This window comes from Vicugna pacos, chromosome 10 (genome assembly GCF_048564905.1).
Source record: "Vicugna pacos chromosome 10, VicPac4, whole genome shotgun sequence".
Taxonomy (NCBI): Eukaryota; Metazoa; Chordata; class Mammalia; order Artiodactyla; family Camelidae; genus Vicugna; species Vicugna pacos.
Window position 1 is genome coordinate 31,683,690 of NC_132996.1, and position 20,830 is coordinate 31,704,519.

At 37.7% G+C, this 20,830-nt stretch overlaps 2 protein-coding genes across 6 annotated transcripts in view; one reads left to right on the forward strand and one right to left on the reverse strand.

The window, feature by feature from the left end:
• Positions 1-20,830, reverse strand: part of OVCH2 (ovochymase 2) — a 127,616-nt gene that overhangs the window by 97,977 nt on the left and 8,809 nt on the right. The gene's annotated exons all lie outside the window — the stretch shown is intronic.
• On the forward strand, positions 3,443-4,381 carry LOC102542209 (olfactory receptor 5P1-like). Its single transcript, XM_006203488.3, has one exon. The coding sequence runs from the start codon at positions 3,443-3,445 to the stop codon at positions 4,373-4,375; it is 933 nt and encodes a 310-aa protein (XP_006203550.1). The 3' UTR covers positions 4,376-4,381.

Genomic DNA, 20,830 nt, shown 5'->3' on the forward strand with positions numbered 1-20,830 from the left:
CTAGAACTGAACTCCACAACTCCTAACTCCCCCTCAGTATCCTTCAATAAGAATCCAAGCCTTTTAAAAGGCGTGTACCTTCTCTCCATTGTTGAGAGACATTTGATGGTTCTTTGGAGAGCCCTCCCACACTATATTGATCCAATAAACTTGATCTTGTTGGACTATAGGTTTGCTTCTGGTGGTCTATGACTGAACAGGCTTTAACACCATAGTTTTACATATTTATATTTTAGTGGTGGAACAGAGCTGAAAATTAATGAGATTTAAGGTATGAATGTGATAGTTTCCTGAGTAGATTACAGATGGAAACGTCATTGGAGTCAAGAAAGGAGAGGAAATTTGAGGTTAGGGTGTCAGCTGATATATTCTAATGGTTAGAAGAAGTTGGCCTTGCTGCCGACAAAGGTAGAAATGAGGAGAAAAAATTGTGATGTAGGTGCTAAAATCCTCAAGGAATAAGGAGCAACAGGGAGATAAATGGGACGGATAGGAGGTGCCACAGTCAATGGACTGCACTTTAACAGTGGACTACGCTTAGTTTATGCTTACCTATTAATATTGCTTCATGCATTTCCCTCCACTACATAATATCCTCTATTAAAGGATTGCTTTGTTTATAGAAATGGAATTAGAATCCTGTGGCACTGACTCCAATCCCCATTTCTAGCCAATCTTCTATTCCAATAGTTCTTTGTCCCAAGTTGCTGGACAAGTCTTCCACAAGGTCCTTGGAAATACACCTTTTGTAAGCAACCGGACCCTCTATTTTTGCCACCTTAATCAGGCACTTGGCTCCAAAAGTCATTTCTGTAGAACAAACCCAGGAAACTTTCACACAGCAGAAGCAAGAACAATCCTAGGGGATTTGTCATACTCTATTAAAGCCTTTGTTTTCCTCCCACCACACATACAAAGACATCCACCCTAATCCTCACAGAATGTATGTAATATGTTCTTTGACCAAGGGGAGCAATCAGTGGTTTACATTGTCAGGTATTCTGTGCAAAACTACTGTAAAAGTAGGTGGAACTCATCTGCTTTATAAAGTTCTCTTTAGAATTTAGCATCAACAATTCTGGCTCTGAAAGGTAAGTGCAATATTCATGGATTTTGTTTAAATAATTTAAATTTTTATTGGTTCAATGAGAAAGCAAAAATGAGAAAAGCTCTTTCATCAACTTTAGTTTTTAACCCCTGCAGAAATTGTGACCTCAGCAAGATTTGCACCGCAGAATGGTCATTCTGGACACTCAAATCAGGTTGTCCGAGAGGCCCCACAGCAGTAAGGATGGTCTGTAGCAGCTAAAGCAACTGCTAAGTTTGTGTAACTGAAACTATGAAAAGGTAATCAGGAAGAAATCATCTGATATTCAGATTGAATGAGGCACATAGCATTATGCCCTCTATTCATCATCAAAATGAACCATGCATTGAAGGAAAGAAAAACTGATCTTCAGAATCCGAGCTAGGTGAGGAAATGTGAATGGGACACCAAAATGAAGAGCTCTAGGTAGATCCCTAGGTAGCCAGTGGAGAGGAAGGGAAGGGCAAGAATCAGTTTTGAATCATTATGTTTCTCATCGAAAAAATAAACAATTGATAACCTACCAATACTTCAATTTTAATTAATGAAAAATAGTTACTTAGCTCTGATGTGTGATCAAACACCTTCAAGTACTTTGCAGATATCATTTCTTTTAGTCTCACAACAAAACTGCATTATAGGGACAATTATTCCCATTTTACAAATGAAAAAACTGGGAGTCCGAGATACTAAATATCACTCGCAAGCTGTAACAGCTGGCCAGCGGGAGGCCCGAGCTCTGAGTTTTCTGTCTCCAGTCTCAATGACTGCTGTCAGCAAAGACTGAAGCTCACATAGTGAGCACAGCGAAGGTAGGGTTGGTCCCACTGAGCTCTGCTTGAGTCAGAAGGTACAGAGTACCAATGCTGCTCAGTGCTTGGCCTCATTCTTCAGATCGGAGTATGTTCAGAGGCTGACAAGAACTGCGAGGGATCTGAAAATTATGCCACAGGCAGAATGGCCAAGGGAACTATGGACACAATATTGGAGAAGAGAAGGCAGTGGAGGTGTGGTAGCTGTACTTAACTATTTCAAAGTTTTGATGTAGAAAGGAGATGATTTATGCCATTATTCCATGAGGGATCAATAGATATTATTAAAACAGATTTCTTCATGAGAGAGCCCATGATAATACCCATGGCAGTCAATGAACTTAATGAAGCTTAATCAAAGAAGCGATAGAACACACTCTTTAATGAGCTGTAGGTTCTCAGCTATTGGTTCATTCTACCTCATAATTTATTCTGTCTAAGAACCAAGTAGCACCATCGGAAATCATGATGTCAACACAAAAGAAAGTGTCTGATTAAACCTTAGAAGTCAGAGAAGACTGTGGAGAGAAATGAACCTGAATGATGAGTAGAAATCACCCAGAGTAATGAGAGGATGGGTGCCACCCAAGTGGGAGGAAAAAAGGAGCAAAGGCCACAAAGAATAGAGTGCATTGAGAGAACTCTAAATAGATCAGGAAGGTTGGATCAGTGCAAGTGATGGATGGAAATATTCTAAGAAACAAGCAAAGAGTCACACACAGGGGATACATCAGAAAGTGTGCACTGTGCTGTGCTAAAGAGGTTAGGCTTCATCCTGGAGGCTTGAGAGACTTAAAAGAGGCATGAAAGACTTAAAAGAACTCTTTTGGTATCATTTGCTCTCTACTTCAGCAAGATGTCACCTTGATAGATGTACTGTAATTTTTAAGGACCTAAGAATAAAGGCTAGAAGAGAAACAAATGGTATAAAGAGGAAAAGTGATCAGGACCTTAACTAAAGTAGGGATACCAGGTATGGAGTCAGATGAAGAAATAAAATTGGGAGGTAAACTGTTGACAGAATCAGTAGGATTTTATTAGATGTGTTACAATGAGAGGAAGAAGGCTAGGACCACTCCCATGTTTCAGATATGAGAGACTGAGTGGATTGTGGTGTCATTCTACAAATACAAAACATAGGAAGCGTGGTCCAAGGAAAGGATGAGTTTGGTCTGAGAAGGCTGAGTTTGAGGTTATTTGTGGGATTTCCAACTGAGGACTTCCAAGAAATAACTGAAACTATAAATCTGGACTTTGGGAGAGAGATCTGTGCAGGAGTCAAGGTGGAGAGGCATTTTAAAACAAATATTAGATACATAAAATAATGTAACTGAGATCCCAGAGAGCGTGAATCAACCTTCTTTAATGCAAAGAAGAAAGAGGGGAAAAAAACTAAAAAGAACCATATTTACAGGCTAGACAGAGGGAAAAATTACTGTGAATAAGTGTAAAAATTAGCCAAAGAAACACAGGAATGTGTAGAATGAAAACACACAAAAATGAATATTCACATTTCCCTCAACAGGAATAGTTCCCAGAAGAGATGGAGGTTGGAAACCACACCGGTGTCACAGAGTTCATCCTTTGGGGATTAACAGGGGATCCTACACTTCGTGTCATCTTCTTTGTGATATTTCTAGGAATCTACATTGTCACCTTAATAGGCAATATCAGCATAATCACCTTAATAAGAAGCTGTTCCCAGCTTCACACCCCAATGTACCTCTTCCTCAGCCATTTGGCTTTTGTGGACATCGGGTATTCCACATCAGTCACACCTATGATGCTTACAGGACTCCTTACACATGGACTGGCCATCCCTGTCACTGGCTGTGAAGCCCAGCTCTGTTCCGTGGTCATGTCTGGGACAGCCGAGTGCTTCCTGCTGGCTGCCATGGCCTATGACCGCTATGTGGCCATCTGCTTGCCCCTGCTCTACTCCACCCACATGTCCCCCAGAGTCTGTGTCCTCTTGGTGGGGGCTTCCTATCTGGGTGGGGGTGTGAATGCTTGGACATTTACTAGTTGTTTACTGAGTCTGTCTTTCTGTGGGCCAAATCAGATAGACGACTTTTTCTGTGATTTCTCCCCTTTGTTGAAACTTTCCTGCTCAGATACCTCCACTGTTGAAATTATCCCTTCCATCTCTTCAGGATCCATCATCGTGGTCACAGTGTTTGTCATAGCTCTCTCTTACACCTGCATCCTCATCACCGTCCTGAAGATGCGCTCCACTGAAGGGCGACACAAGGCCTTCTCCACCTGCACCTCTCACCTCACCACCATTACTCTCTACTATGGAACTATTACCTTCATTTACGTGATGCCCAAGTCCAGCTACTCAACTGACCAGAACAGAGTGGTGTCTGTCTTTTACACAGTGGTGATCCCCATGTTGAACCCCCTCATCCACAGTCTGAGGAACAGAGATGTAAAGGAAGCCCTGAGAAAGGCAACTGGTAGAATATATTCTTAGGATCCATTCTTAGCATTTCAGGTGACCTATGAAGTGTTTGTTTAGCAGTATCACACTTAGGACCTACCAAATGTTGCTTGACTGACTGATTAAATTAAAAACATACTTTTAACTCTTACTTTTATACACTTGTATACTAACTCGGAGACAACTTGAAATCAGCAATAATGACAGTAGTAATTTTCACTATTATGTATTAATATCTGTAGGTGCCTAGGACTTTTTAATTTATTTAGTAAGCAATAATTTGTACTTATTATGAGCCAGGCCCTATTCTAAGCACATTAGTTTATTAACTGATTTATCTCTCACAAAAATCCAATCAAGAAAGGCTATTATTTCTACTTCACAAATAAATCATCTGGGACACAGAGACATTAAGTACATTGTCCAAAGTCATGCAGCTAGGAAGTTGTGGACCAGTGTTTGAATTCAGAAAGTCTGGGCCCAATACCACTGTAACTTCTCCATTTAATTTTCATAGCAATCCTATGATGCTGGTATTATAAATTTACCTCCGTTTACAGATGAAAATACTGGGTCCTAGAGAAAGCCAACAGTTTGTCTTGAGAGATGTGGACTCAAGTCTTCTGTTTGAATGGAATGAAGTCCTCTGATTTCTGGCACTTGATCTAAAATGCCACAATCAGTCCAGTGACTAAAGCGCTATCACTGATCTGGAGGATCTGAGCAGGGTAAGAAGCCTCAGCTGTTTCTTTGTATGAGTCTTTTGAACAAACTCTATTCTCAAGAAGGTCTAGGTTGTGAAGACTGCAAAACAAGGATGAGAATGGGAAAACTGGGTTGTTTCCCATCTATAGGGAGACAGGTCTGGACACCAAAATCACATGATTCGACTGAAAGTCTATACATATTTAAACACATGTTAAAAACAAATACTCCCATTTGGAATACTGCAGTCTTTCTTATATGTAGAAATTGAAAAGGGTTATCTTAATTCTAAACATTGCAATTAACGTGTTAACAACAATCATAGTTCCATAACCTCGCTTTACAAAGAAATTAGAACCCATTAAGAAAAAACTAGAAATGTTGTCAAAGACTGTACTAAATGTATTTCTTGGGTTATAATCTACCCTCATTTACATCATCATCATGATAATGGAAATGGTGAGGAGAGATTTTTCTGGAGTATAGGAACTCCCAACAGAAGCAAATACTGTTGCAACTCTTTAGAGCATCTGAAAGCAAGACTTAGATCAGAAAGTCCTTGTCTCAGCATAATGCATTGAGAGAAGTGAGGCATGGAAAACATAATTTAAAAACAAAATGAAAAGTATTTATAATTACAGTTAAGTAAAAATGTAGACTACCTACAATGTTATTGCAAATTTTAAGTAGGAAATAAATAACAAAGACTGAAAGACAACAAAGATAAATTTAAGCACATGAAATGACTAAGTAATGGGTATAAGAAAACTGTTTCTCTACTTACAACACTTCTAACAAAAATTTATGTTGTTTTTGCCCCCATACCAACCAACTGGGAAACCAATATATTCCAAATATTCAGACATCAACTTGATGCCCTATTCTTACTGCAACTGTGACACAAACTACCTGGAGGTAGTGTCAGACATCATAGATTAAAGGAATCAGTCCCACAAAAGCACTCACATCAGACACCAATTGCAAGCAATGGGTCCTCAGGGTACCCACAATTCTGTCCAACTTAACCACAAAGTTGGGTTCCACAATTATCTCTCAGCTTGATAATTTGCTGGAATGAATGGTTCACAGAACTTATGGAAACATTTACTTACATTTACGTCTTTATTATAAAAGACATTACACAGGATACAAATTAATAGCCAGATGCAGAGATACATAGCACCAGGTCTGGAAGGGTCCCCATGGCAGGAGCTTCTATTACTATGAAGTTTTAGAGCAGCATTTTATTGGCAGGAGAATGTGTTTTACCAACTTGGAAGCTCTCCATTCAATAGTTTAAGTTTTTTATTTGGGCTACTTGATCCATATTAAATTAATCTCCAGCCCTTCTCTCCTCCCCTCAGTGAAGAAGATGGGCAGAAAGTTCTAAGTTTCTAATGGTTGTTCTTTTTGGTGACCAGCCTCTATCTTGAAGCTATCCTGGATCCCACCAAGAGTCATTCCATTAGAACAAAAGATGCTCCTATCACCCACAAAATTCTAAGGGACTTAGGTGTCCTGAGTCAGAAACCACGGTCAAGATGAAATATTAGAATAAAAGGTGCTCCTAATGCCCCTATCACTCTGGAAATTACTAAGGTTTTAGAAGCCCTGTGTCAGAAACTGGAGGCAGAGATCAAAGATTTATTTCTAGTATGTCACAGTCCACCCTCTGGTGTGTGCCTATGGACCCCCCACAGCAAAATAATCATAAAAGTCCAAAGATACTGGCACATTATTAGAATTCCACTTAGTCATTAATAATTATCTACTCCATCATCATATCATATGAAAATGTGCCGCAGGATGAGCCTATTCAGTTTTGCAGGCTCCCATTTGATCTTGCCAGGTTCTAAAAGCAGGACTGGTCTCAGAAATATATGGCTTCACTCTTTCAGGCATCAGATATAATTGAGCTAAGAGACAGTATTATCACTTGCTTTGAGCCTTTTTTGAGGTGTTAATGTAATATTTAATTTTTCATTAACAACATTTCTAACTGTGCTATAGAAATTCCAGGTGCATCCTAAGTCCAGTGACTACTGGAACTTAGTTATGTGAACTCTAAAGTCCCTCTGGATACTAGGGACCCATATCTTAGAGGTAAGAGTGTTCATAGGTCTTCTGTATTTTATCTCTGGTATCATTTGAGCTTTGCTAATTGGGAATTAATTCAAGTCAAAGACCAGTGATAGACAATAATTTCCAAATCTGTCAAGATTTACATATAACTCTTGGCATGTTTTTGAGTAATTCAAGGAGAAGGGGGAGGGACTCAAACATTGATAATTTTCTGCCATTGTGCCCTTGAAGTCCAAGAGGAATATTTGATCAAAGCCTTGAAGTCATTTTACAAATAGAGATGGGACAATCATCCATTCATTTCAAAAGTATTTGTTGAGCCTTTACTGTATTCTAGGAACTGAGTTAACACTGAAGATATGTTGATATGTAGAACAGAGTTCTCACACAGTTTATATTTTAGAGGGGGAGACTTTAGAGAATAAATGAATACAGAAAATGATAAGTGGTTGGAATTCGAGGCATTTGGATTGATATGACTTATAAAGGGTAACTCTGGTGGTGTGGGTGGTGTTTCCTTAGAGAGTGTGACAAGGAAGGCCACTGAAGGAGGTGACAGCTGAGCAGAAAGCTGAAAGACGAGAAAGACCCATTGATAGGGAAAGTTAGGGGGAAGCTACCAGGCAGAAAAGGCTAGTGCACAGAAGCTGGTAATCTTAAGAAATAAAGAGGCCATGGTAAACCAGGAGAAGAGAGATACATGGAAAGTGTTAGATCTTGGGGAGCTTCGTCAGCCATGGAAAAACGTTTGAATTTTATTCTAAAAGGAATAGAAGCCTTTATAGGTTTTTTTAAATTGTGCTAATCTAATGTGAATATATTTTTGAAGATCACTCTGGTTGTATGGAAATTGATTATAAAAGAGGAGAATGGGAGCAGGGAAACTGTGAGGTCCTTAGTTAAGATCTGAGATGATGGTGCATTAGGCAAAATGCATTCATACCCTCTCATGTCCCCTCAAAATATTATGCCAGTACAGTATCAGAACTGAGTCCATCATCATAAAATCTAAATCAGGTTCAGGGTGAGGTTCCTTGGACACAACTCCTCAAATACAGTCCCTCTTTATTTGAAGACCTACAAACTAAAGAGATAAGTTACATGACCCCTACACATCTATCAGACACTATTGATACAGGAGCAGAAACTCTGCAGTAAATATTCTTGTTATAAAGAAGGAACAGAAGAGTCACATAAAAACACTGGCCCATAGAAATTCCAAAATCCAACTAGACACCTGTTTGCTATTTTCTTGATCAGGATCCAGTCCTACTCCCTGTTAATAAGTCTCTCTGTGGCTCTTGGCTATACCTTCTGAACTTTTAGTTCTGTCCTTGGACTCATTCTTCCTTTTTCAGGAAAATACAGCCCCAGTTATAGCTAAGTAGTTTTCTTAGCCTATTTCCTGCCTATTGTAGTTTGAGAGTCCAAAGACATCTTCACCCTGCACTGTCCCTTGCAATTCAAGCTGGTATAATTTCTTTAAAAATTTTGTGGGAGTCATCAGGGAAATTCAAATAAAACTTCAATGAGATACCACTTCATACCCACTGGGATGGCTAGAATTAAAACATCAGATAATAACAAATGTTGAGGATGTGAAGAAACTGGAACCCTCATACACCACTAGTCTGGATGTAAAATGGTGGTGCCATTTCGGGAAACAGTCTGGCAGTTCTTCAAACCATTCAACATAGAGTTATCATTTGACCCAGCAATTCTACTCCTAGATATATATACCTAAGAAAAATTACAATACATGTCTACACAAAAACTTGCACACTAATGTTTATAGCCAGATTATTAAAAACAACCAAATGTCTATCAGCTTAAGTGTTGATAAATAAAATGTGGTCTTTCCATACAATGGAACATTTTTCAGCCATTAAAAGGAATGAAGTACTGACGCACCCTACATGGATGAACCCTGAAAACACTATACAAAGTGAAAGAAGCCAGTCACAAAAGACCACATATTATGTGATTCCATTTATAATATAGAAATCTATAGAGACAGAATAGTAGATTGGTAGTTGCTTCTGGCTTCTGGCATGTAGGGTGGATTTCTTGGTGCAGCCACTGTGGAAAAGAGTATGGAGAGTCCTCAAAAAGACTAGGAATAGACTTACCAGTAATCCCACTCCTGGGCATATATCCAGAAGGAACCCTACTTCAAAAAGACCCCTGCACCCCAATGTTCATAGCAGCACTATTTACAATGGCCAAGACATGGAAACAGCCTAAATGTCCATCAGCAGATGACTGGATAAAGAAGTTGTGGTATATTTATACAATGGAATACTATTCAGCCATAAAAACTGACAACATAATGCCATTTTCAGCAACATGGATGTTCCTGGAGAACGTCATTCTAAGTGAAGTAAGCCAGAAAGAGAAAGGAAAATAGCATATGAGATTGCTTATATGTAGAATACAAAAGAGAAACAGACTCATAGACACAGAATACAAACTTGTGGTTGCCAAGGGGGAAGGGAGTAGGAAGGGATAGAGTGGGAGTTCAAAATTTGTAGATACTGACAGGCATATGTAGAACAGATAAACAAGATTATACTGTATAGCACAGGGAAATATATACAAGATCTTGTGGTAGCTCACAGCAAAAAAAAAATGTGGCATTAAATATATGTATGTTCATGTATAACTGAAAAATTGTGCTTTACACTGGAATTTGACACAACATTGTAAAATGGCAGTAACTCAATAAAAAATGTTTAAAAAAAATACAGGACTTCTTTATAAGGTGATGAAAGTGTTCTAAAATTGACCATGGTGATTGTTGCATATATTGTGAATATTTTTAAATGATTGAATTATATACTTTAAAAGGGAAAATTTTGTGGTAGATGAATTACATGTCACTAAAGCTATTAAAACAATTTTGTGGGCTTTCTATGTATCAAATCATAATTTATTCAATTAGACAAAATCCACATTCATAAACCTCTGCCAGGAAACTCTTCCTCTTGTACTTTGTGAGGCTGCTGTGAGAAAATACCCTTGAGATTTTTAAAGCCTTATTTTAGAAAGAAAGGGTCTATGAAACATGCCATTAAGACTCTTAGAATGACTTCTGTATAGCTGAAAGGGTCATGGAGGTCTTAGGTCTCAACAAAGGATCTTACAGCTATAATCTGGATTTGACCTTTGATCTGGAGCCATTTTTTATCTTGAGAATATTTTTCTAGAAGATAATGGGCATGAGAAATAGCCTTATTTTCAAACCCAGGAAGATCTGGCTCCCTTTTATATTTTTAAAACTTTTCAAAAGAACTAAATAAATCCTTCTGCAGTTCACATCTCCCTTCTTATACTTTAGCACAGACAGCTATAAGACACTAGGTAGAACTTTTTACATTCTTCCTGGAAATCTTCCCAGCTGAATCCAAGAGTATATGAGGCACCTTTTATATTTTCTGTTTTACCCCAAGTGACAATATTGACAAACATCCCACCACTACCTGGCAAGTGTCTTCTTTAGCTTTCAAAAATATTTTCTTCACTTCAAGCCCTCACCATCTTATAAGAACCCTCCAGAAGTCAGTAAAAGTCTCCCCAAAGCTCTGATTCTACCCATGGTTCAGTTCTAAAGTTGATGCACATGACTTTGGCTTCTGTTACGGCAAACTATCACTTTCAGGTGTCAGATTCTGATGTGGTGTTCTATACTGCCTAACACACTACTCTAAATCTTAGTGTTTAAAGCAATGACTATTTGATTATATCTTATGATTCAGAAATTCAGGAAAGATTTGGCTTGGTAAGTCTTCTGCCCCTCATGACTTTACTGGGATTGCACAGTGGTGTTCACTGGGTGGCTGGCCTAGGGTAGAGGATCCAAGATGGTTTCATTCACATGCCTGCTACCTTACTGGAAAGGGTTTGAAGGGGGGGCTTAGCTAGTCCCCTCTCCCTCTCTACATTGCCTCAGGGCTTCTCCACATGGTTTTCATGGGAGTGGCCAAATTTATTATATGGCAACTCAGAGCTCCATAAGGAAATCTTCCAGGAGACCCAGGGAGAGGCTGCATGGCCTCTTATCGCTGAGATTTGACATTCTCAGATCATTAACTTCCTTGTATTCTATACGTAAAGCATACCAATAAGGCCAGTCCAGATTCAAGGTGAAAGGAATTTCACTGCACCTCTTAACAGGAGAAGTCTCAGAGAATTTGTGCCTTTAATCTGCCACAACATGGGAAATAAATCTTTTCATAAATTTATATTTATAAAATGATTTTATTTTGTAAAAAAAGAGATTTGGGGGGGTTTCTGGCAAAAAAAAAAACAAACCTGGGAGAATAAATATTGAGATTTAGCAAGAGATAACGTATGGAAAATGGTGTATCAAACAGGGTATCTGAAGGAAGTAGATGGCTCGCTCAGTCTAGATAACTAAGGAGAGCTTAACAAAGGGACTATTTACAAAGTTGTACCAGGATTTCAGAAAAACTTCAAGGGTAATTCTGCACTCTAGGGCTAGTGATTAGCCCAAGACCTGAAGAGGTAAGGATGTGGGCAATTACTGGAACCTGGAAAGCTGTGATGACAGGACTACCTGTCAGGAGCTGTGGCCTTCTGTAAAGAATTCTGGTCAACCCAGGTGATCCAGAAGGGAAGAAGCAGGTAAGCAGCCAAACCTCAGTACATTTCTGCCGGTACTCACACACTAATTAACCAAGCTAGAAGCCATCGGCAAGGGAGCCTATTGATACAGTCCATATAAATCAACCTCTTGGGATTAAATCAGGTGGAAATGGGCAGAAATTTGTCCTGGGAACACAAACATGAGATACCTAGCACTGATAGGTTTTTTGCATTTTTCTATTCTTATTTCTGGTATATCCATATATTATTTAATTTACATGAAAATATGAATTATTTTTAAATATGAAAATATTATCAAGCTCCAAAACTGAAGCTTATACCAGAAGCAGGAAGAACGTTGATGCATTTGTTACAGTAATTCCAATGGGATTACACACAACAAAATTTAAGCAGTGGCAGAAGTGGCAGTGAAAATGGAAAGGAAGTACTGTACAGGAAAGACATTACTGAAGTGTACTGCAGGCATTCCGTTAGGCTGAAAAGCCTAGGGAAAGCAGTATTTTACCATAATTTCATTCCAGGTAGGTCACATTCATTCTAAACACTTACTATCCAAACATTTCTTACAACACATTATAGAAGTGTTTACTCAAAATTCACTATCAGAAAAGGGACAAACACTGTAATTAATTCACATGTTCAAATCAGTAAAAAAAAGTTTAAGTTGTCTGTGAGTCTAGGTGAGAAGGTATAGTGGGTGCTGCAGCCACATCTTAGCTGGTCTCCAAATAGAATTCCACTTCATGCTTGAGTTAAAAAAAAATCGAGCACCATCGTTATCATCTGCACATTTCTATAGACAGTTTATTTTAATAAAGTAGAAAAGCCTGGGAGGAAAGTAGGTGAAGCTAAAAAGGCTTATTAAAGTCCATGCATTTGGGGGGAAAAAAGGTGATAAAGTATATAGAGAAAGATGAATAAGTCAGAGGAAAAGCCTGTCTATGTCTTTTGAGTATATTATTCCTTATACATGAAGAGGAGAAGCCTAATATTCAACAGAAATTTTAGACCTTTGGAAAAAAAATACTTCTGTTGCAAGTATGTATAACAATAGCATAACCAGGAACATCACATTCAAAATATAATTACAGGGAAAATATTAGTTATCAAGAATCGTACAATTGCAAGCAAAGGAAATGAAAGTATGTCTCTATTTTGAGTTTCTTTGGTATCTTTTCAGTCTAATTGCTCTTCTATGGCTTACATGTTAGTTCCCAGTTCTGCAATTTGATTTTTGAACACTGAGGAGAAAATATTGTCTACTCATTCCTTGAATTCACACATGAAGAAATCTTAGGCATCTATTCTTTCACTCTCTCCTTTTCCAGGCCACTTTTGCTCTCTTTCAGCTATCACCAAGCAGAGGGAGTGACTTCACCTTCCACTCCTCTCCTCCTGTTTTCAAACTTCACTCAGGCAACTTCTCAGCCAGGAAGTAACTATTCTCTAAAATGCTGTGCTCTTTTAGTTGATTTTGCTAAGTGAAAAATCATTAGTCAGTTATTATGAATCTTTAACATGTTTACATGTTACACTTCATGTTTTTGCAAAGTGCAAGAAAATGAGAAGTCCTGTCTAATGCAGTACAGTTACCACTGTATACCATAAACAGACACACTGATCCATGAATTCAGTAATACTGCATAACGAGATACTCTGAAATCCTTGGTGGGTTGTGACATGATACTTTGTGAAACTAGGTTGAATTTTAAGTAGACTTGGACTGTATTACTATCTTCCCACTTAAAAAAATGATATATAAGCTCTACCTATCCAATATATTTTAAAGAATGAGCTAGATTCTGGTGATGACGGCTGACAGATTTTGTCATCTAGGAGGACTGGTCAGTGGATTGTCCGGCAGGAGCTCATGGGCAAGAAGAAGCCATTAAAGTGCCTTTAAAATGATTTCTGAATGTTTGGTTGGATCAAGTCAGCACTCAAAGGTGCTCTACAGGCTGCAGCTGTGGTCAGGCTTGGACCAAGTCAGAAGCAGAGCTCTTCAAGAGCTCTCACAGAACACTCAGTCCTTAAGTTGCTCTGGGACACAGAACATTTACATTGTCTTCCAAGTTAAAATACCAGAGATATCAACCCAACGAATGTAATGAGGTGCCCCCACAGGTATTATTTCCTGAGGTGCCATTCAAGCAGATATAATTTGTTCGTAAGGGGTTTCCACTTATAAATGCAGCAAGGTCAATGATGACTGGAAAAATCAAACAAACAAAGTGTCTATTCAGATCTTCTGCCCATTTTTTAATCAAATTACTTGCTATTGAGTTGTATGATTTCTTTATATATTTTGAATATTAACACCTTGTCCAATATATAGTTTGCAAATACTTTATTCTTTTTGAAGCAGTGGTAATGGTTAGTTCTCTTAATTTCTCTTTCTGATAGCGCATTAGTGTATAGAAACACAACTGATTTTTATACATATTGATTTTGCATCCTGCAACCTCACTGAATTCATTTATAAATTCTAACAGTTTTATGGTGGAATCTTTATGGTTTTCTATATATAATACCATATCATCTGCAAACAGTGAGAGATTTACTTCTTCCTTTCCAATTTGAATACCTTTAACTTCTTTTTTCTTGCCTAATTGCTCTGAGATTCACAATTACTCTTCTGATCTTATCAACATCCACAAGTCTGCAGTTATACCTTTCTTATTTTGATTATTTAGGCTTTCTTCCCCCCCCCCAAATTGCCATAATAAGTCCAATACATCACTAAAAAAACAAATATTTGGAATTTTTGGTCATCTCTATTTTGTGTTGATTTTTTATTTGATTAATATCCATTAGTAATTTTATAACTATTATACAACTCTGGGTTTTATATTACTATTTTTTCTACCTATGAAAATTAATGCAAACATTATTAAATTTAGCTTTTTTCTTTTCTATCGTTTCTAGAATAAGTTTCCTTCTAAGAACTAATATACCGATAGCACAAATTTTATATATATATTATTTCGGTGTTTTCTAATTTCTATTTTTTCCTTGTCCTATCCGTTCTTTAATGGTGTATTCATTTCCAAATATATGGGTGTTTTATAGTTGTCTTTTTGTTATTGATTTCTAGCTTTATTGCATTATATTTATAGAATATACTTTATGTAATTGAAAATATTAAAATAAGTTGAGGCTTTCTTTATTTCCCAATATCTGCTCAATTTAAAAAATATATATACTGGCTCGTGATTAATGCTCTACATTTCCATTTCTGGGAAGATGGTTAAAAGTGTTATTAAAAAAAATCTAATATGCACATTTCCTCACAATTGAGAATTACGTAGCGCCATTATTTAGCAGGAAATGACACTTATTGCTATTAGCCTTCCTGTAGCTGAGCGACACTGCATTTGAAAGAGCAGTGGATAAAAATAACAGCAAAGATAAACTGATGATTTAAGGTAGAGACACAGAGCAGCAGCATCGTCCGGCCTCATCCGTCTTTGGCAGATTCCATCACAGACATCCATAGAAAATTAATTATATTAACTCAGAATTCACACTGTCCTCTGAACAGATGCATAAGAAAAATATACCGTCTCTACTAATCAGAGTCACTTACAAGAGGCATAAATCCCAGCACCACAAGGAACAAATGCAATTAGTCTCATAGAGAGAAATTCGGTCTGTATAACCGGCAATGATGGTTACGGTTATAACTAGCTCCTCTTTGAGAAGCAATGTGGGCCAGCAATCAGAACTGAGTGTCTATACTTGTTTTTTCAATTGTTTTTTAAATTTTGAGTGTGCATAGTAAAGGACATGCAGTCTTCATTCCTATGTATGCACTGAGACTGTTTTACAACAATTTTCCAAAAGCAGAGCCTTAATCAGCAGTTTGTTTGCAAGACATTTAGTGAGGAGTGATCCCAGAGGAAAAGTGTAAAAATGAGAGAAGCAGGACAAAGCATGAGGTGAAGCCAGGTAAAGACGTGGGGTCTGCTGAAGTGTAGCTTCAGTCTGGTCCCCGGAGAGCACTGGAGCATGAACGGCACTGCAGAGCTGCCCCACCATGTAATGGTAGGGTGTGTTTGCCGTTGTTTCTAAGTCGTTCTTTCACTCAGTGGTTGGCTATGCAGCACCTTGGGAGTGAGGGCATATGCACTCCCAGAAATATCCAGTCACTCATGCTCCTTTCAGTGAAGTACAATCCTCAAAAGACATTAGCATCCAGGTCTCAGAGAAGATGGAGATGTGTTCATTGGTCTGGTACGAGAGATCTAAGAAAGACACAAAACTGTCTAGCTAGCTTTTTCTTTTTTTTAAAGCTTTATCTACAACTACCGAGGTAACTACACCATATCTGTTAGCACTGAGAGTCTGGAATCCAGTGGAGGCCATCCGCAGTAAGTGCCTCTCCTTACAGAAATCCTACATAAAGACTAATTTCTCCCTCGGTTTTTAACCTTATGCAAACAAAGGGATTCTTGGATAGGTGGCACTTGTTCTGAATTTAAAAGAATGGACAAGAGTTTGGACGGGTAAACTCAGGATAAGGGATTTTCAAACAGACAAAACAGACTACAGAACAAGCAAAGTGCAGAATTTAAACAGGAGACAGTGTATTTACTGTCTTGCTACAACCTTGAGATTGCGAGAGCAGATACTGGAGACAAGACTTGATAGCATATTAGGTGGAAGATAATACAGGTGGTGGAAGACTTTAAAGGCCAAAGCTGATGAGAGAGGCAATTAGACGGCATCTGTGGATATCACAAATGGCAATGCAATAATTGGGGATTTTGTTTTTCAACAAGGTCTTTCCCCGCAGAGCTGCCTCTTGAGAAAGCAATCACAGTGCTCATACTATGTGTTCATGCTCTACTCTCCTTTTCTGGATGCGTCTCCAGGCATTAGCTTCTCATGACATGCCATTCCCTCATGTATTGGGAAGAGGAGACCTCAAAGACTCAGCCAATTTTCAGAATTACAAAATAAACGATATTGTACAGGAAGCAGAATATCCCTGAGGGAATCATCTACAAGACAAGATTTTTTTTGTAACAAGTTAAGTCTCCATCACTTCAATCGTTATTCAAAATTGTAAGTGCAAACATCACTAAAAAAAAGTCTCTGTGGTATGTCAGGATTTTAAAAATATTTTTGAGGACATCACATGGGATGACAGATCCACAGACTCCTGGCATCTAAAGCAGTAGTCTCAAGATAACGGTCTCCAAGGACTCTCATTAAAACTTCTTTTTTAAGGAAAGGAGAAGACACAACCTTTTATATTATAGGAGAGTAATGTCAAAGGGGACTCATCACAGGCATTCAAAGGGAAGAGTTGCCTTAAAACTTACCCCCAAAATTATAAGACACATGAAATCACAGGAAGTACTGCAGAAAGCCATGCCTGAATTGTGAGACTAAGGTCTTCCTCCAGCTTAATGAACTCATGATTTTATGGGAATGGAAGGTGATTTTCCTCCTGTGAAAGGTAGGAATTTTAGAGTTGTTTCTCTTTATAATGAACATTATTCTGTGCCTTCTAATAATTAAGTATCCACGGGTGTTAAAAGCCTGTTATAAAATATTATAGAAACTATGAAAATGGATAAGCTGGAAATTAAGAATGTTATCAATTCTCTACTCCTGGCAGAGATGCAACCCAGAAAACTGTACAGGGGGAAGATCTCAAGAACTGAAAAGAGAACAGAATGGCAAACTCAAGGCAAAGCCAGGTGAATAAAGAGGGTAAGGCTTGGGAAAAATAAACAGAAGGGCTGAAAAAATGTTCCAAGCATCTTGTTCTCCAGTGCCCGCCAGAGTGACTGGGGAGAATGGAAATAATGCCATACTGACAGAATCTTCCATCACTGCTGTTCTAGGGTATATGAAAAAACATGTTATCATTAACATACATGAAAAGTATGATAAAAGTCAAAAGTTTTCAACCGACAACATAACACCATTTGCAGCAACATGGATGCTCCTGAAGAATGTCATTCTAAGTGAAGTAAGCCAGGAAGAGAAAGAAAAATACCACATGAGATCGTTCATATGTGGAATCTAAAAAAGAAAAAAACAAAAAAGCATAAATACAAAACAGAAATAGACTCACAGACATAGAATATAAACTTGTGGTTGCCAAGGGGGCGGGGAGTGGGAAGAGATAGACTGGGATTTCAAAACTGTAGAATAGATAAACAAGATTATACTGCATAGCACAGGGAAATATATACAAGATCTTATGGTAGCTCACAGAGGAAAAAAATGTGACAATGAATATATATATGTTCATGTATAACTGAAAAGTTGTGCTCTACACTGGAATTTGACACAACATTGTAAAATGATTATAAATCAATAAAAAAATGTTAAAAAAAAGTCAAGTTCTCAACCAAAATTAATGAGAGAGGTTATGAGATGTAGAATGATTGTAGATTGGACATAGAAAAGCTGGTAGTAGGTGAAGGAAAGGACTGAAAGAGGGAAAGTAGAGGTTGTAGCAAAAATCCACAAGTGATGGACTAGAATGCAGGAGACATTTTTTAGTTAGGATCCTGGAATCTAGAAAATGTGGGCAACGCGGGGGATGAGGAATCAAAGTAATTCAAGCTAGGTCCTAAAAAATGAGTAAAAGTCTGATAGAAAATAAAATGGAAAAAAAAACCCCACAATTTATTACTTAGGAATAAATTTAACAAAAGAAGTACAAAACTTATACTATGAAAACAACAAAATTTTGCTGCACACCAGAAATTGACACATTATAAACTGACTATACTTAAATAAAAAAGAATGCCAAAAAAAAAAGGAAAGAAAGAAAATGGAGGAGAAGTTGCGGCAGAGGGAACCCCATGTGCAGAAGCACAGCAGCATGAAGTATCATATGTTTGGAAACTAGAGGGCACTACTGTTTGAGTGTAGGGTAGGTGGAGGGATGTGGTGGAAAATGAGCCAGGAGCAGTGCCTTGGGAGCTATTTGTGATGAGCATCAAATATCATGCTGGGCTATTTGGATTTCCTCCTATAAGCAGTATGTAGTCATTCACTATTTTTGACACTTTTTTTTTTGCATTTTCTTTCTTTTATGGTTGATTTATAATACTGTATTAGTGTCTGGCATACAGCATAGTGATTTAGTTATACATATATATATATATTCTTTTTCATTATAGATTACAAGATATTGAATGTAGTTCCCTGTGCTATACAGTAGGAACTTGCTGTTTATCTATTTTATATATAGTAGTTTGTATCTGATAATTCCAAACTCTTAATTCATCCTTCCCACTCCCTTCCCCCTTTGGTAACCATAGCTTTGTTTTTTAAGTCTGTGAGTCTCTTTCCATTTTATAAATAAGTTAATTTGTATGTATCATTTTTTTTAGATTCCACATATAAGTAACACCATGACATCTGTCTTTGTCTGACTTCATTTAGTATGACAATCTCTAGGTCCACCCATGTTGCTGCAAATGGCATTATTTTATTTTTTATGGCTCAATACTATTCCATGGTGTGTGTGTGTGGGTGTGTGTGTGTGTACACATCTTCTTTATCCAATCATCTGTCGATGGACGTTTAGGTTATTTCCATGTCTTGGCTATCATAAATAGTGCTGCTGTAAACATTGGGGTGTGTGTATCTTTTTGAATTAGAGTGCTCTCTGAATGTATGACCAGCAGTGGGATTAAAGGATCATATGGTTATTATTGACAATATTAGTGACTTAATGTATCCTGTGTTTAGGAATCCAATATCTGGTCACAATGTGGTGAATGAAATTAAAATCCAACAAACTAGGAGACAACTATGGAGGCACCATATTCACCCCATGTAATAGGTCCGGAACAATAACAGAAAGAATAAAAACAAAAAACAAACAACAAAAAAGATGATGACAAAAAGGCATCTGGAATTTGGGAGGTTAACTTACGTGTATAAAGATGAGGAAGAAATCAAAATTGGGGTATGATGGTAGCTCTCTGATGTCTGCAACTAATTCAAATAGGAAATACAGGAAGAAACTGACATGTGGCGGAAATATGGCCAGTTCTGTTCTGAAAAATCTTACATTCAATACTTGGAGGACATTTTGGCCTGGAAATGTGCCAAAGGAAATTGGAGAGTCCTTTAGGGTAGAGGTGGGAATTGTAGAGACATACAAGGTAAGTGATAGTTAAAACAATAAGAATGGAAAAATACTTCCTTTAAAGGTAAATAGACTGAAAAATCTTCAAGGAAAGAGTGTAGAGTTGTCTCAAAGGTAAAACACATGGGTCTAGGTTGAAGATCGCTAGGGGTAGATAATTTCCATCTTAGGGTCTTTGTTTTAGCTGTAAATTGTGCCTGTAATGCTGACTACCCTGTTTTTTACCTTTTGGTTGCTAACTGACATTCTGTTCTCCATTTAAGCATGTTACCTCCCCAGAGAGGGCTTCCCTGACTCCACAAACCGAAGTAATCATTCACTCTCACATCACAGAGAGGATCACAGTGATCCCACGTGTCTGGTTACATACTGCATTTCCCAAGTGTAAAATTGCCTGGCCAGTGATAAGCATTTGGTTAGTGTTAAAAAAATTCATGACTTCTATAGTCATTTAACTACTCTGTACCTCACTTTATTGTTTATAAAATCAGAATGAAAATTCCAAACACATAGACTTGTGAGGACTACATGAGACAGCTCTGTCTAACTCCACCATATTGTCCGGCACATTATAGGTATTAGGTGGGTGCTGGTTACCTGGCATGATTCCTCTTGTAATCAATCCTTGCCCATAATTACAATGCAAAGAGAAACCAGTAACCCTTCAAGTCACAATATGTTTGTTAGTCCTACAGAATAATTTCCAGCAGTGTTTCTCTTTCTCTTGCACAAACTTTCACTTTCCACCACTGATTCATTACTATTTTTCTTTCCCTGCACATTTAACAATGACTGAAGTTAAAATCAAAATTCCATGGATTGTCTTCATGTCATTTTTTTCTGCCCTCATCTCTTACAGGATTGGATGATTAATGAATAATTGAAATAGAAATATAATTTACAAAATTGATTCAAGGAATTTGGGTTTATTCCATTCAGATCTGCACTTC

Bases quoted from the DNA above. Each gene is read 5' to 3' on its own strand.
- LOC102542209 (XM_006203488.3), top strand. From the start codon at position 3,443: ATGGAGGTTGGAAACCACACCGGTGTCACAGAGTTCATCCTTTGGGGA.